Source organism: Agelaius tricolor, unplaced genomic scaffold (genome assembly GCF_023055355.1).
Source record: "Agelaius tricolor isolate 1412-34295 unplaced genomic scaffold, bAgeTri1.0.p SCAF_1, whole genome shotgun sequence".
NCBI classification, from domain to species: Eukaryota; Metazoa; Chordata; class Aves; order Passeriformes; family Icteridae; genus Agelaius; species Agelaius tricolor.
The window spans coordinates 13,402,791-13,420,107 of record NW_027269261.1 but is presented as its reverse complement, the minus strand read 5'-3'; the positions used below and the strand labels follow the sequence as shown (position 1 = coordinate 13,420,107).

The 17,317-nt window shown below is 44.4% G+C and overlaps 1 protein-coding gene across 2 annotated transcripts in view; it reads left to right on the top strand.

The window, feature by feature from the left end:
- The first annotated feature begins 902 nt into the window (after positions 1-902).
- The window catches only part of ALK (ALK receptor tyrosine kinase), a 307,510-nt gene continuing 291,095 nt past the window's right edge, over positions 903-17,317 (top strand). For both annotated transcript variants that reach the window (XM_071423517.1, XM_071423510.1), the window contains exon 1: positions 903-1,638. In XM_071423517.1, coding sequence (XP_071279618.1) covers positions 1,056-1,638 — 583 coding nt within the window. In that variant the 5' untranslated portion in view covers positions 903-1,055. The remainder of the gene's footprint in view (positions 1,639-17,317) is intronic.

The following is a 17,317-nucleotide window of genomic DNA, read 5'->3' as shown; positions in this document are numbered from 1 at the left end:
CTCTAATGATTATATAGTTAAAGTACCTGGATTATAAAAATATACATGCATTAAGTATCAAACTAAAGAGATAATAATAAGTCATTAATTCATATAGGCAACTTCCAGAAATATGAATGAGTTATGATTAGCTATCCTAAGGCACAGCACTAATGTAATTACAGTAATTAAATTGTATTTATGAAGGGTAAAAAAGGGGAAACTGTTGCATGAACCTTTCTTAAGGCTGTTGCTTTCAGGCAGAAATGGAAGAATTTTGATCCGTTTTTTAGAATGACTTATACTCTATGATTTCTCCCCCCCTAGTTCTTGCTTCTCATATTTTTTTTTTCCTTTCTCTACAGGGGAAAGACATACAGGGTTGTTTTATGGATGTCAGCCTTTAAGGAGGTAAGGAAGGAAGCCAGGAAGGAAAGAAAGGAAAGGAAGAGAGGAAAAGGAAGGATGGGGAGGACAGAGGAAAGGTAAGGAAGGGAAGGGAAGCAAGGAAGAAAAGCGGACAGGTATGTCCATCATTGCCTGCACAGAGAGAAGAGGCGGGGAACGGGACCCCAGAGCCTCCCGCAACACGGGGGTGGCAGCCGGGCTCGGCGCCCGGTGCCCGCCCCCAGCCCCTCTGGGCCATGTGGAGGTGCAGCTCCAGCCGTGCTCTTGCCAGGTCCCCCCCTGCGGGCAGCAAGCGGCCACTGCCCACCCCCGCGTGTCCCGGCCCGGTCCCGGGGGCCGCACAGCCCGGCCCGGCTCCCGCGCCCGCCGGGCCATTTTTCTCCTCAATGAACGCTCCGCCCGCCCCGCCCCCGTTCATTTGCATAATGAGGGCTACCGGGGACGCCATTGGCTGCTGGGGGGCGCGCTCGGCCGTGACGTCAGCGCTGGCTGGGTAATGCCTGCGTTGTGGCGGGTAGTTGGAGCCGGCAAAGCCCGCGCAGCGCCGGCCCCGGGCGGAGCGGCCGCCGGCGGCCCCGAGCTCCCTGCGCAGAGCGCCGCGCCGGTATCGCGCTCCCCGGCGCCGTTCCGCGGGCGCGGGACGGGGCGCTGCCGGCCTCCCGCGGGTCATGGCTGGGGACAGGCTGCCCGCCCGCCTCCTGGCCGCCGCCTGCCTCGCCTTGAGCTTGGCCCCGGGGGCGGCGGGACCGCGGGACACCCCCGGCCTCTCGCGGCTGCAGAGGAGGAGCCTGGCGATGGACTTCGTCGTGCCCTCGCTGTTTCGCACCTACGTGCGGGAGCTGGTGCTGGGGCCGCCGGGGCGCGCCGCGGCGCGGTGCCGCCTGCGCCTGGACTGCGCGCCCCTGCTCCGCGCCGCCCGCGGGGCGCTGCCGCGGGCCGAGCCGCCCGCCGCCCCCGCCGGGCCCTCCGCGGCCGGGCGGCGGCTGCGGCGCGCCAAGCAGCTGGTGCTGGAGGTGGGCGAGGGCACCGTGCGGGACGGCTGCGCCGGGGAGCCGCCGCCGGGCTCCGGAGGGGCGCACCTGGAGTTCAACCTCACCGAGCTCTTCGCCTGGTGGCTCCGCGCCGGCGACGGGCGGCTGCGGGTGCGGCTGATGCCCGAGCGCCGCGGCGCCCTCCCGGGCAGCGAGCGAGGGCTGTCGGCGGCCATCCGCGCCGCCCGCCCCCGCCTCCTCTTCCACGTCTCCGCGGCAGGTGAGCCGTGCGTTGCATGCCGCGCACCGCGCCGGGCAGCGCCCCTCGCCCGCTCCGCGCAGCGCCCGCCGTGCCCCGGCGGTGCCGTGCGCCCTCCCCGCGGCCAGCGCCCCGCACCGTCCCGGGCACTGACAGCCCCGCCGATGCGGGAAGCGATGCTGCTCCCCCCAGCAGTCGCGCCTTCCCCTCACGGCTTGTCCCTAAGGGCTGCGCTTTACCGGTGCGAAATGTATCGAAGCGCTTTGGTGGGGCCAGGAGGACTGTTTTGAAAGTGATGAGGGATTTTTGTGAAACGCCAGGAGTTCCTATGTGCTAGAAAGCCGCAAGGAAGACCTAGAAGGTTAAAGTGTCATTAGTCGAAGGACAGCAAGATCAGGTTCTTTGAAACTTAAAAAATATCGTCCTAAAAAGGGATGTTTCCTCAAAGTGTTGCGAGGGTTTTCAAGGTTAAGTGCCAGCACACCAGGGAACAGCACAAACATCTCCAAAGCTGGGTCTGGCTCCCGATTTTGTGCATTAATGCTACTATCTCTGTTACTGGATATTGATATTAATATTATTACTCTTTAGACATTAAATATAAGGGCTGATTGACATTTTAAAACCCCGAAGGATCCTTAGTGAGCTGCATTCTATCAGCTACAGTGCAAGAAGTTGTACATCTGAGAAGGCTCATGCAGCACTGGTACTTGTGTGAAGAGAGAACCTGGCTTAGAATTTTGGTTCTGGTGGGTGGTGATTGGCAGCCATGGTTTGGGGCAGCTCCTTTATCTCAAATCAGGACTCTGTTATGGGCCAGTGATCAAGAGAAATTTCCATTCTGTGTGTGCGTTGTATCTTTAACAGAAGCTGTGATTCAGCCTTTCCTACTAGAAGAATATAATACCTAGAGGACTGCAGGTCCAAATAATTTGTCACAGTGAGTTAAGTCAGGTACCTTTTATGAAGCTTTGTAGAAGTCAATGGTGTGTCCCTGAGTAGCCACCTACTTAATGGACCACAGAATACACTTCAATAAATTCACAAGAGGAGGGAGAAGTCACTGCTGGGCTTTGAATACAAAGTTGGAGCAACTGATTTTTGATGCTCATCTGAAAAGATGGGATAGCCATCTGAAGAACTACAAATGGAACCCATCTCCTTCCTTGCTGCCTGAAATGAAAATCAAAGCTGACTGTCAGAGTAGGCTGTGTGTGAGTAAGTCCTGCAGCTGTGGCAAAAGCCAGGTTAGCTCTTCCTGTGTTGGATGTGGCAGGGATAGCACAGAGGTGCTGTCCACCACAAGGTGGCTAGGTGAGGCCAACACCCCCCTTGCTACATTGCCATAAAGAAAGAATAATTAAAAATTAAAGACACCAAAGCCTCCTGTCTCCTTTTTTTTTATGTTTGGGGAATTTGTTGTGATTACCACTTGTTTCAATTTACAGATCTCCTCGGGCAGTGAAGCCTTAGTTGCAAATGCCATTTTTACTCAGGTACTTGCAGCAATGATGGAGCTTGAGGACATGCATTTGTCTTCTTAGAGGATGAAGGTGTGTTTTTAACCTGAGGGAAGGGCATACATAAGAACTAGCAGGTTCTCTGATGTGAATACAATGCGAGTGGAGCTTTAACCAAAGCTATTCAAACTCACAGGCTTTATTTTGTCTGTTGGTTCACTGTTGAGGAGAAATGCATGTTTTTCCAGATCAGTAGGAAGGTATGCCCCTGTAAAATCATGTTGGAGAGAAAGCTCTGCTGTTCTTACTGCAACACAGTCATGCAAAGTCAATCACAGAGGAGGCAGGAAAAGGAGGAGAAGAGGGAAGGAATATGGACCTCCTTTACCTATATGGAAGTGCTAACTTCTCCTTGCAGCTGTTCATAATCTGTAAAAATCTTGGTCTCTTTCTGAATTGCACTTCTGCTTTTTCAGCAGTGACTCCTCAGCATAGTTACACTGTTTATGGCTTTGCCCTGCTTTTGTAACGTGGGTTTGTTTAACAACATTAGGAAATCCATTCCTCCTGCTTTGCTAAGGTGCTGCCTGTGTGAACACCATGTGTCACTGCCAGCCTTCAATTGGTGCTGTGCAGCCCTGCCGACAGCAGGATGTGCTGACACAGTGATAACAGCACACACAGCCTCCACCAGCCTGTCAGATTCCTGCAGTTATTGACACCATTGCAGCTAATGTGCACAGGGCTTAACTAAAGCCCTTCCTAAGGCAACTGAGCCTTTCCTTCATTGCTTAAGCTAATTGGAAATGGATTTCAAACAACACAATCCTCCCATCAACAATGGAAAACTGCTTCACTTTTGTTGGCATACTAGGCTTTTGTTTTTCCTCTTGTCTGCTGGAGATGTACAGGGTTGCAGTACTTCCCAGAAAAATGTATAATTACCTTGCTAAATTATTTTCACCACATTATCCTCCATGTGAATGGAGTATGAATTATATTTTAGGGTGAGGAAAAATGGCAAAGGGATGAAGTCACACTGACCTTAGAGGTGACAACAGAGTCCTGTAAATAATGCTTTATTGTCTTTAACTTACACTTTCATTTGCTGGCTCAAAGAAAAAATTAACTGGAGTGAACCCTTTCCTTTTTTAACAGCATGCTTGTACAAAGCATAAAGCACTTTGTCTCAGTCTGTTACTGAACAATTAGTAAAGGATGTACTTATGGGCAGCTGTTGTTCAACAGACAAGCCATAAATTTGAATTTCTACAGGGCTCTTCTGCAAGTATTCTTGATGCCAGATTTCTCTCACACTCTTCCTTGTGGGAACAGAGCATCCTGCAAGAAGCTTCCATTTAGAGAAACTGCATGGAACTTTCATTCAGTTGGAATAGGACCAAACCTCAGCCCATCTACCATTTCTGTGCCAGACTGGCCTTTTCAAAATTTGGTACAAGACAGTTTTCCTCTCTTGGAAATGCTTTCAGACTTAGTACTGTTTTCTTAGCCTTCTCCCAGTGCTTCTCTGAAACAAAAACAAAAAAAAAATTCAATTAATTTGAATCTTTTCTGTATGAAAGACACACAACAAGAAAGGCAGAGGAAGGGAGAAAGAAGCTTGGACAGGAGTGCAGTGCTGCAGATCTGGATTTGAGGTCCAGATCTCTTCTCAGCCACCAGGTTGCTGTTGACTTTGCTCTCATTGTCTGTGGTTTTGACTAGAAACTCTGCTCTGCCTGCAAGGAAACCTTTCCCAAAAGAATCTAATGAAAACCAGTACATTGCCATGGGGAACGGAACAGCCAGGTGAAGATTACTGTCAGGAGATCTTCAGGCTGGCTGTAGTTCTGCTCTTACAGGATTTACTGTATAGTGTTGAACCACAGTGTGTCTCTGTAGCAGTGTACTCTGGACAGGTTATTGAGCTTTCTTGGGGGAAATAATCCAAGAGCTCTTCCATTCTAACCCTGCACTGGTATTTGGATTTTTTTCGTGTTAACCTCACAGGTAACCAGTTCTCTCCCTATAGGGCACCTGAGCCACAAATGTTGCTAAATAGATTTCTTGTGAGTTTACCCAGGAAATTTAATAAGCTGAAATGGCCATAAAATAACTTCCCATGAAAATTAATTGCTACTTACATATGCAGAGGTGGGAAGCGTATGTTAAGAAGGGGCATACAGGGTTGAAAAGGAGTCATTCTTCCCTCTAAAGGTCAATGTACTTTCATTCATGAAATAGATTTAACATTCCAATTATATTTTTTAAATAGCAATGCATAACTTTTCATCCTCTGGCTAGGCGAAATATTACTCCTGCACTGTGGCCTTCATCTAAAATTTTATTAACTTGCCACATGTATTCTCCCTGAAATTGTCTGCATTCACTACATACCAATGCTATTATAATGTTGAGGCAATTAGGCTTTACATCTTTAGGGGACTGCTACTGTACACCTGAACTCATTTGCAGGAGGAACCCTTTGCCTGAAGATTAGAAAGAACTTCAGACTAGATAAAAATGTGGGTTTGAAACTGGACTTGTTGTAAATGAAAATCAGAGCTCCAAGCTGAAATCTGACTGTGCTGAAGTCTACAGAATTATTTCTGTGTATTTTAGAGATACCAGCATTTAATCAAGGTCTCTTAGTTATATTTTTCATTATATTTTGGTTTTGTTTTGCTGCCTTCAAAGGATACCATCTACAGTTGTGTCATACTGAGCAGAAGACTTGGTAAAAGATATTGGTCACTTGGCAGTTGCTCTCTGGTTTTCTCTCACCCTCAGCTGTGTGCCACACCTGAGATCTGATCTTGCTCTTCTGATAAAGCAGTGGCAGAACTTGCTTGATAAGACTGAGGCACTGCCATCAGGCTTCTGAAAGGTTTCTGCTGTAGTGCAAGTGGCTTTGCTCTTTGCTGGGGTTTTGTGCTTTGCCTTGTCTATCAGGCCAGCTTTGCCAGTCCAAAGCTTAAAGACAGCATGAGTTGCACTTGAGTTTACTCTGGACGTGAACTAGTGCAAATCAAGGCTTTCCTCTTCTACCCTTGGGTTGTCAGTGGTAGCAGTGGGTTGCCTGTGGATTACCAGTTGCTAAATCAGTGAATCATGTGAGTGCTTAGAAGCATCTTTCTCAGACTTTCCTGCCTTACTAGGTATATAGCATGTGCCTCTAGACCTCCAGCCATTGGTGCTCTCCAGAAATGTGGATATAGTCAGTTCACTATAGTGAACTCTTCTTGAACTGGAAATGCTTCTTGAAGAGGAAACTGTCTAGTGATGGGCTTTGCCTGGCTTTGTGGGCAGTATGATCCTTGATCCTACTGCTGTCCTGCTTGTTCCTGTCCAAGTCACTTTCCCACTCCATCAGCACTGAGAAAACTCATGGCTTATGAATCTTTAGACTCATGATGCTTTGTCCACATTGACCACAAAAATTAAGCTTGCAAAGCCATGAGGCTTTCACAGTAAAGCCACCGGGATTTGCAAATTTGTTGCTGATTATTTGACAGAAAATGTTAGAAATTATGCTCAGTCTTTGAGTGGTTCACGGAAAGTGTGATGTGATCACATGGTTTTGTTTTCCCAGAGTTATGTGGTGTTGCTGATCCTCATCGGGAGTCAGGATTATGCACAATGTGTTTATGATTTCTAGATCTGTTTTCTGCAAATTTTTTTTACTTTTAGGCTTATTGTTCTTATGAATGTTCTTATTCATAAGCATGTTCAGTAAAATAGCCATAAACAAACACCAAAAGGGGCACAAGTAACAATTTATTATGTTTGAATGAACATTTATGGCACATTGAAAAAATATGTTTTCTCTAAACTTGCTGTGCTTTTATTTCCACATCCTTAAAAACAGGGAATAAATATCTACAGTAAAGAAGTGCACAGGGAAACTTAAGTGCTTTATTATACAAAAGCAGAGACATTCTTCAAAATCAAAGGCAGTTCTGCAGTGTCTGAGTGAATTGGATCCTGAAGTAATCTGGTCATTTGTTTCACTGCACATCTCATCCAAACATTACATGATAGGAAATAAAATGTGTGTTTCTGATAATGTTTGTGAATTAGCCAAAAGAAGTAGAAGAGTTGAAAGGAGACTGGCAGGATTGGGCACTTACAAAGTTCCCAACTAAGTGAGTCTTGTCTTAATAAAGATCTCACCTTTTGGATACATCAGTGCTAACTCCATTGGAGTGATGATGTTTTGAGAACCCAAGTTGCTTCCCAAACAGCAGCAAATTCCACACTGTGCCTGGACATTTCCTGTCTAATTGTCACACCAAAGCATCCTCTTGGGCTACTCAAAACTAGGGTACTGAGACTAGGACATGTATGGTTTTGGCACAAGTGATTTACCTAATAGGAAACACCAATTCAGGTTGCCTGCTTTCCAGATCTCTTTTATCTACTGAGCAACAGCATCCGTTTCCTGGGAAGCCACTTCTGAGCACAACACGGTTGCTGAGACTGCAGTGCTGGGCTGAGAAAGGTCCTTTATGAAATGTGCCACATTTGTCTTGCTTCTTTAATTCAGAAAGATTTGGTTGGAGAAAAATGTCATGGAAGCATAAATGCAGATTTGATAAGTCTGACCTTTCTTTTCTTGTGAACAATAAATGTCAGAAAGCTTAAAATGACAAGTTGGAATGGCTGGAGGTTATTTATGTGTTTAAATATTTAGGCAAGAAACACATTTTGAGACTAAAGTCTAATTTACATGAGTATTTTGATTTATGACTGAGATGGCCGAGTAGCTTCATGGTTGTCACTATCTTGCTGAGCATGGCTACTCAGAAATTCCCTGTGGCAGCATAGGTAGGACTGAGATATCTCTACTTGCAGAAGCTGTGAACTCTGTCAGCTGTAGTGAAGGAGAATCATCTTCCCTCATTAGTCAAGCAGGATCTGTGAAGTGGTTGAATGTTCTAAGTGTACCCAGTAGACAGAGCTGGTGGCTGGCTTCAAACTGACTTCAGACAAGTTTCTAACAACTGGCATTTCTTTGGCCAAAGAACTTCAGTAGGTAGCTGCAAGAACTGAGTTCTAGTTTGACTTCCGACTTAATTACTGTGCAGTACACAGCTCTGCCATTGACATCTTGGGTGAGATGAAACACTTCCCTTTGTGGTGGTCACTTCCTTTGCAAAGCAAGGGTAGTTTTGATTGCTTTTGAACTCTGTTGGTAGATGGTGGGGTTTTTTTGTGGATTAATAATGCTTTTATTTTCTAAGAACCTGAATAAAGGCAGTAAGGTGCAGTCTGAACTCTCAGCTTTTTAAGGGAAAAGCTAAAAGAGCCGGTGTACCATATTGATTTGTTCCCCTCTCTGCACTGCTAATAGTCAAAGGACTGCTATTTCCTGCATTTCAGTTTTAGCAAACTTAGAGTTTTGGTTGATGCTACAAGAAAATCAGTTTCTCTTTTATTTTGAAATAAGTTGAGCCCTACCTTTGACTGTTAAAACACCACCTGTCTTGAAGCCAAATAGTCAAATTTAGATTTGAAATTTGAATACTTTGTGAGTCTTTGACCAAGATTATTTGTACCTCACCATAAGTGCGAGCGGGATGGTCTGTGGCCAGCTACTCATGTGCTTTTGGCAGCTGCAGCTGGGCACCATCTCCATGTGCAGTGAGGAGCTGCAGGTGTTGGCTGCTGCTGGCTAATGGGGACTGCTGAGCAAACCAAGCACTGTTTGTCCTGCCTCAGAAGGGAGAATGTTGTGGCGGCAGTGAGAGAGAGAAGGTTTATCCTTTATGGTTTCTCACTTAAGATATCAGACATTTGCACAGAATGGGGCATTTGAGATAGTTTAAAACTTTAGTGGATTACCTGATTCTTCCTGGATTACAGATGGCAAAGTGGAGATAGTAGGCTGAAGCCTTTCAGCTAGATGGTTCTAGAAATATGGGGCATCCCCTTTGCAACTTATCTCCTTTACCACTCTTCAGCTCAGTTTGCAAATCTCAAGAGTTTCCACTGGTATTCCAATCTTTACACCAAGGCAGAAGAACTACCTTTCCTGCTGAAACAAGGGTGTATACTGAATCTATTTTTGGACTGGGATTTCCCTGCAGTAATGTACTGTGAAGAAAGAGGTGGAGGCTCTTTCTGCAAGCTTCTCCCCATTTCCTTACTGACTACTCTTGCTGGTCTCATGTCTTACAAAACCTGGTGATGAACGAAAACCTCGACTCTATCCTCAAGTTACAAGCTGGGCAAAGGGAGAGAAGGCTGTAAGGCAAAGAGCAGAGAACATCTGGGTGGTGAGTGCAGGGGGAAAAAGCAGGATCCTGCTGTGTGAAGGTGGGAGTACAGAGGGAGATGTTCATGTGTGGATTCTTCTGCTATTTAGTTCTAGATGTCTGTTAGGAAGAGAAAACTAGTCTTGGTAGACATGCTGGAAATGGTGATTTTCATATGTCATACTCCTTCTAAGAATTTTATGTTATTGAAGTTTTCTTTCCAGCTCAGTTTTGAAAGCTGGTGTGGTTCTTTGGAACATGGTTGCTGTAGGGCTTGTGACATGCAGCTGAATATCTGTGACTTCGCTTACTAGAAATCTGTGGTGATGCTTGAGAGCTCTGCAAGTTGCAGCAGACCTCTAATTGCAGCTTGTACATTGGCATTCTCCTGCTGTTTCTGCTGGCCCATTGAGTAACGAGTTATCTCGGATGCATCAGAGTGCCTGGGCTTTTTATAGCCTCTTTCGTGTTGGATTCTCAAACCACTTTAAGCCTTATCACCCTAGTGACAATACTAAGCATTATTATATCTATTTTACAGAGAGATCATAGAAGCCAGGGATGGAAAAAGCATTATTTGATTATGTTAGACTGCAAGTGCTGAATAGAATTTTCTCATATAGGATATACTATACAAGGAAGTCTCTCTTTCTTTGCTTCAGCCAAAATGCCAAGAAAGAACAAGAAATTGAAGTTGAGAGGCTCTCTAGCTTGCTGGAAATACTGCAGCAGGTATTGGCAAAACTGTCTGAGTCTCCTCTGCTCCACACCGTGTTTGTGACACTCCTCTTAAAATAAATCTGGTTTTGTCACATTCTGCACCTTTTAAAATACTGTTTTCTTCTTAGTTTTGGGATCATCTGTGATCTGCTGAGCCTCTTCCTATCTTCAGACATCACCCCGTGGCCTTACCCTTTGTAGGGCAGTGTATGTCAGCATTATAGACCATGATGCAATGGTTATTTCCAAGGGCTGTTTCATTATTGATGCTAATTAAACTTGAAACTAATGAGAAAGGATTACTTTTCAGGGCTGGAGAGGAGGCCAGAATAGTTATTATAGGTTAATTATTCTTCTAAAATACTCGTTTTAAGTAACAATTCATTTTGTCAACTTTTTTCTTACATTGTACAAGAGCCTTGTTTGAAGAGGTTTCAAAATATAATTGCTGCACTGACCTCATCTAGCTCTCAATCAGTAATCTCCTTCCATCAGCAAAAGGTTAATAAAATCTTTAAGGAAAGGAATTTTGCACCTTATCTATGTGTAGACGATTTAGAATAGGTCTCCCTGCTAGTATTTCCTATTTCCCTTCTGCATGATTTCTCTGGCATACTTTTAGATGTGAAAAATGTTGCATTCCATAAAGCTTCCAAATTTAATGGTTGTTTTGCAAAGTGGGTGCATTACAGAGGCAGGGAGTGAATCTACCTGGGGCTGGCTGAGAATTGGCACATAAGTCAGAACACACTTCTTTGTTCTCAAAGATCTACAGCCTGTGGTGAACCTTTAAAAATCTGTCCTCACTTTGCAGGACACTGGGGTGTCCATAACATGATTGGTATTTGCTAAGTAACCAAGGGAGGAGATGAGACTTGTTTTACATGGGAGCCAAGGTCTCTTTCTGGCTGGGAAGCACTGTGGCTTTTGAAGGGGAGGACACATGCTGGTCCACTTTGCACCTCCCCAGCTATTATACTGAACCTTTCTTCTTCCTGGCTCTTCGTAGAGATGAGTGATGGCTTCAGATTGTTGCAATATTGTGCTACAAAAAGGGTAAAGGAGAGCTGCATTAGTGATATCATGAGTGCTGAAAGCTGAATAAAATCACAGAATTATGTAAATTGGAAAAAATTTCTAAGATCACCAAATCCAACTCTTTACCCAGGACTGCCAAGTCCACTACAACACCAGGTCCCTAAGTGTCACATCTACACATTTTTTGACCATTTTCAGGGTTGGTGATTCCACCATTCCCTTGGCAGCCAGTTCTAATGTTTGATAATCCTATCTGTGAAGAGAGTTTTACTAATATCCAATCTAAACCTCCCCTTAAGGGGGAGGCCATTTCCTTAAGGCCATTTCCTCTTGATCTGTTGTTACCTTGGAAAAAAGACTGACCCTTACCTGGCTACACCCTCCTTTAAGGTGGTTGTAGGGAGTGATAAAGTCAACCCTGAGCTTTCTCTTCTCCAGGCTGAGCCCCCCCAGCTCCCTTAGCTGCTTCTCACCAGACTTGTGATCCAGACCCTTGTTCAGCTCTGTTGTCCTCCTCTGGAGCCTCTCCAGCACCTCAGTGTGTTTCCCATAGTGAGGGGCCCAGAACTGGACACAGCACTGGAGGTGTGGCCTCACCTTTGCCAAGTGCAGGGGCACAATCCCTGCCCTGGTCCTGATGGCCACACTCTTGCTGATACAGGCCAGGATGCTGATGGCCTTCTTGGCCACCTCTGGAACAGGTCCTTTTCCTCTGGACAGCTTTCCAGCTGCACTTCTGTAATGCAGCACTGCAGGGGGTTGTTGTGACCCAAGAGTTGTGACCTGACACTTCACCTTGTTGACCCTCCTACAGCTGGTCTGGGCCCATCAGTCCAGACTATCCAGATCCTCTGGTTTTGTGGACAGGAAGGAAAGCAATCTTTATTAGCTGTAAATGTTAGGTCAGCTTATGTGAGCCATTGACTATGGCCTGGTGCCTTCTGTCAGGGCACCTACTTTGCATCTTGTATTAATGTGAGGGCTGTGAAGGAAGCACCTGTGGATGAAGGCGGTGCTGAAAGCATCAAGGCCCCAAATGGAACATGGGATGCTGTGGATTTATGAAAGCCCTTACCTACCTGTTCCACATTTCAATCTGTCTTAAAAGGGCAGCATTCACCAGGCCTCAGTTCAAGAAAAGAGTTACATCCTCCATCTGAGTGCTGGTATCAAGTTCAAAGATAAAACACCCTCTGAGTAATCACTCTTGCCACTGGGCTCTGCTTAGGCCAGCTCATAGGATTTGGGATAATATTTGAAGTGCTGAGTCCCTTTTGCGATTAAGGTTTTAAATCACACAAAGATTGATCAAAAGCTCAGTGTTTCCTTCTTTGCCTTTCCAGCCTACTGTCCTTTATCTCTTGAAACAAAGCAGCATTAACTTTTAAGATCTGATTCAATAACATTTTATGGATAATAATTATGACTGATATTAAGCCTTCAGCAACCAGTCTGTACAGAGACTTAATGTATTGAGGTTTATTACCACTGTAACCTATCTTTTTACATTGGCTGTAAAGCAGGATCAACTATACTGATAAGAGGAAAGAGAAGCATCAATGAACTGTTTGCCTTTGCTTCTCTGCAGGGTGTTCGTATTGTTGTCACTTAATATTGCTGGCACGGTGGGAGTTTGCTGGTGAGGAGTTTTTGTTTACAGAGTCTGTTTGCGCAATTGCAGAATGAATGAACGAGTGAGTGCGTGAATGAGCTGCAGCAATCCTGTGCTGGGAAAAGGAATCTATTGCTGGATAAACCCTGGAGACCAATTGATCATACTCTCCCTTTTAATAACAAGTGTGAGAATGCAAAGTTTTTAGACACGAGCTCAACAGCTTTCTCTAAGGCTTATCCCAATAATGGAAGCTCTTAAATATAGAAAACTTCTTTAGACACCCATATTAGTGATTTTTTTCCCCCAGAAGTTTCCCAGTTTCCTTGATCTCATCAGGATATAGTTGTATGGACACATGATCACAATGAATGGAGATGGTCTCTAAACCAAACTGAAGACCAGGCTGAGCTAAAGAAACCCCTGGTTTCTGGGTCCTTAAATGCTGTGCACAGTAGTCTAAATATAAATTACAATATGAGAAAGGAAATTCACCTTAGTTTCCATACAGGGTCTTCAAGGAAAGTTCTTCTGTTGTATTTACACTGAAAAAGTCACCTGAAGGAGCCAGGACTGGGTCCTTGCTCAGCTGAACTTCGTGATGTTCATGCATCATTAACTGTAGCTGTATTATGTAGTTGCCTTTTTTGCCTTGCTTCTCGACATAACTTTTTGTATAAGGAAATCTACCTCCTCGGTAAGTTCAAATAAGATGCTGTCTGCTTATGTCCTTTTTGTCTTTTTGATGGGAAAGCAGAAGGGAATTCTAAAGTGCTCTGGGAGCTACATGGAGGCCTTGCTTTGACATCTCTAAATATGTGAGTAATGGGGTGCTTAGAACTGATTTTACGTGTGATGGATGCTCAACAATAAGGAATCACAAATTGTGAGCAGCAGAGCTTGGAAAGGAGAGCTGCTCAACAAGATTAATGGGAAGGGAGACCTTTAGGGTAATGAAAGACAGTTCCAGCTTGAAAACAGACAATGCCACACTAGATCGAGTCTTGAGGATTTGGGCAGTCAGGTTCCCTCTGTGCCTTTGTAGGGCCCCTACATAAGCAGGGAACACTGAAGAGGTGCAAGAAGAGTGTACTGTAAGTTCCCACTTCACCTGCAAGTGAGTACACTGGGGCGCCAAGGGAGCAGATTGTCCAAGGGTTGTCTGTCAAGTGAGGGATTGGGCTGTTGAAGGAAAACTAGGAATTTCTTTTTGTTCTAGGAAGTGCAAACTGATAAGAAAAGCAGGTGAGACTGCAGTAGAATGTAGCTGGGTCTGAGCACTGCAGGGTTTATTTTACCACCATTTTCCTGTGGACAAATGACCTTAGACAAATCACGCAAGTCAAACCTAATGGGAAAAAATCCCCAACTTGTGTCTGCTTTCAATTAGATAGTAATTGTCTTATTATTAGAAGAAATATCAAGTTTAAAAGAAAACAAATATCTGTACTTAAATAATAAAAAAAAAAAAAAACAGCACGTGAAAGTGTAGCTCATCCATCCCTTCCATTCTAAGTGGAAAATTGCTATTGACTCTGAATATCATGACTAAAGGACTATGAACAGGGAGCAAAATTAGCAAAATGTTAGTGGAGCTGGCTGCAGGATCATTGTTATGACTGCAACTGTTATTCTCTGTCTCTGACAAGGATAATAGTGTATGGAAATGAAGCCAGCAAATGTGTAAAATACATCTAAATATAGAGGACAAACAGCAAACAATAACTGGACCAGTAATCAGATGCCGAGGCCTTATCTGTTGGTACAGTGTCTTGAAAGATGGCAGTGCTGGTAGATAAACATTAGGAGGACTATGAAGCTGAGGATAAATAGAGCAATATCCTCTAAACAGTAAAGAGCTGAAGTATAAGACCCTGGAAAGACGTTCAGGACTTATTGCTTGAGAAAGATCCCTAAAGCTGTCAAGCAGATGTGCAGCTGGTAAGTAGATGACTTGCTGGGACGTTGACTGAAATGGTAGAAGGAATAAATCAGAGGGGATTGCATTAGTGTAACTGAAGGCAGTACATTACTTTGCTTTGAAGTGTAGTGTCCTGTGGAGAAAGCAATGACTGTCATCCCATAAGAGTGATCAAACTGAGGGGAGACATGTCCCAGATTTAGGCTGCAGCATAGTCAGGGGTTTCTCTTCCCAGCACTCATAATTTTCAGGTTTTCTTGAAGGCTTTGGACTAGAGTTTGATGGGAGGCATAAGGGGCTGATCCTAAGCCTACTGAAGCCAATGACATCTCCCCATTGTACACCTGCTCCCCTCTCCTGCTCTCAGGTACAGACAGACTGGGCAAGAACCACCTTTTCTGCTCTTTGCTATTGGGCCCTCTGCTGTGAGTGCACAGGGAGACAGCACACCTCATGTTCTGTGCCAGAAGATAAAAACAGAACTTAGGTTCAACCTGGCATTTTTGTCAGCACTTAGTCTAGGTGGAAATGCAAAAGAAGGCCTTGGTGCTACATTTAGTGGTTGGAACAGTAGTGTCCGTTTGTCTTTACACACGTCAAATGAGCATGGGAGATACCAAGAACTCTTGTTCTAGAACTCTTACGGTTTTGTGGAAGGGGCTTTTGGGCACAACCACTGCACTGTAGCATGTGTGTTAGCCATTAAACTCAAACTTCCTAACGTAGCCCACTCTTAGACCTTTGGCATCATATATCTGAGTTTTGAGTTAAATTAAAACAGGGAAGCATCAACCCAGTAAGAGGAATGATGGCGTGACAGCATCCTAGTGTAAGCAAAGGGGAAAACAGCTCTCCAGAGTTCAGTGACAGGAGGAAGGTGCTTGTCAGGCTTACCAGAATATGCCTAAAGAAATGATGGTCACCTCGTAAAATGTTTACATCCACTGTTCATTAAGCATTGCATCCTTGAAGACCCAGTTTCAAGTTCTTTACCTTTATTAAAATGAAATTATGTTTGATTTATGCCAAGGTGCTGTACAGAACAAACACACCAGGCACATCTCCAAACCTTTTTACCTTTTTCACCCTGCCTATGCTACTGTGGTCATGCCTTCAAGGTAAGGCACTTTTGAATAGTATCCCAGACTTGCAATTGTAAAGGTTAACAAATTTTCCCTTTCTGCCCCATGAAAAAGTTCTCAGTATATGATCCTAAAATTATTTAAAATACACTTTTGTCACTTAAAAGTTTGAAAATAAGTTATTTTTTTTTAAATAGAGATTGGGAAGGGGGAAATGAGTCAATATCCTTTCTGAAAAGAAAAAGACAACTAAATTGAGATGTCCATCTGAAAGAAAAATGTGATTTTTACTTCAGAAGGGATAGAAAATGTCTTGTTCCTACTTCTAAAATCCTTTCCAATAGTCAAATCCATCTGCAAAGATAAAGAGCTGAAGTATGATCTTGTCTCTTAACATGTCTTTTATCATCATGCTCATCTCTTTCTCCAGAAGTACTTGAGGATGGTAGAATGGAGTTCAGATTAAAATGCTCAAGGGAAGGAAAAATAATAGGAAGGTCAGACTTGTATTAAAGATTGTATTGAAGTCACATCAGCAGAATTACCAGAAGGAAGAACAGGCAAAGTACCTAAATGAAAACTCTTATCAAACTAGTTTACAGCTAACACGGAAGTGTCTTTTAGTTCAAGCTAGAATAATTCAGAACTTTTCTTTCCTAGTCTCCAAACTGGTCCATAGATTGTTTCTGTGGAGTAATATCCTGGGACACATCTGTTTTATTCATAATTCTGGTTTCATGACAAGACCAAGACTTCTTTTTTATGGGTGCACTGTGAACCATCTTAGTATAAACTTGGATTCTCTCTCAGGATTGCCACAAGAAGATAAGTTTTATGTGGCAATTTTTGAGCTGCTCCATGCACGTCTCTAGCCTGACAATGAAAGCCTGACTTTCAGGGTGGCTTTGAGAGCTTGGTACTGTCTAAAGCCTTATCACTGACCTCCCAGCCCTGGTCACTGCTTTTCTAAAGCCTCTCTCCAGAGCCTCATGGGCACTTCCATTATCCAGAAATGATCATAGCATCTCTTGAGAACAGAGTCCTGCAAGCTTTGGAAGCAATTCTGTTTTCTCTGGGTAAAACACAGGTATCTCTTGCCTCTCTGTAGCATCTATTGTTGGTACACATTGCTGGGGTCACACACAGGGGGTTTTAGGTGTTCCTTTCAGTTCCACACCCAAGGACAGGGAAGGTGCTTGACTTCTGAAGCTGCAGTTCCATGAAGGCTCTGTTCTGCAATTCACCTCTTGTAAAATGTTGCAGGTAAAAGCCTCCTGAATCAGAGCCAAAGCTGGAGCAGGTGCAGCAAAGAGGTGAGTTCAGCTGTAACAACCAGCATCTCAGATGCCTTGGATGTAAAGACTTGATAAGCTTTATTTTCCAGGAAAATTAATTTGTTTTTACCATAGGCTTCTCTGTTAAGGCCTCTTTTTTCCTATCTCATCAAGCTAGGTTCTGTGTTATGATTCCATACTACAGCAAACAGGAATCCTTTCCCAAAACAGCCTCTTCCTCCAAAAAGGCTGATTACAGTGGAAGTTGGGCCTTGCTGTGACTGACAGTGTCATGACTTGATCATACACAGATCTGCCTTGATGTGACTTCCTCTG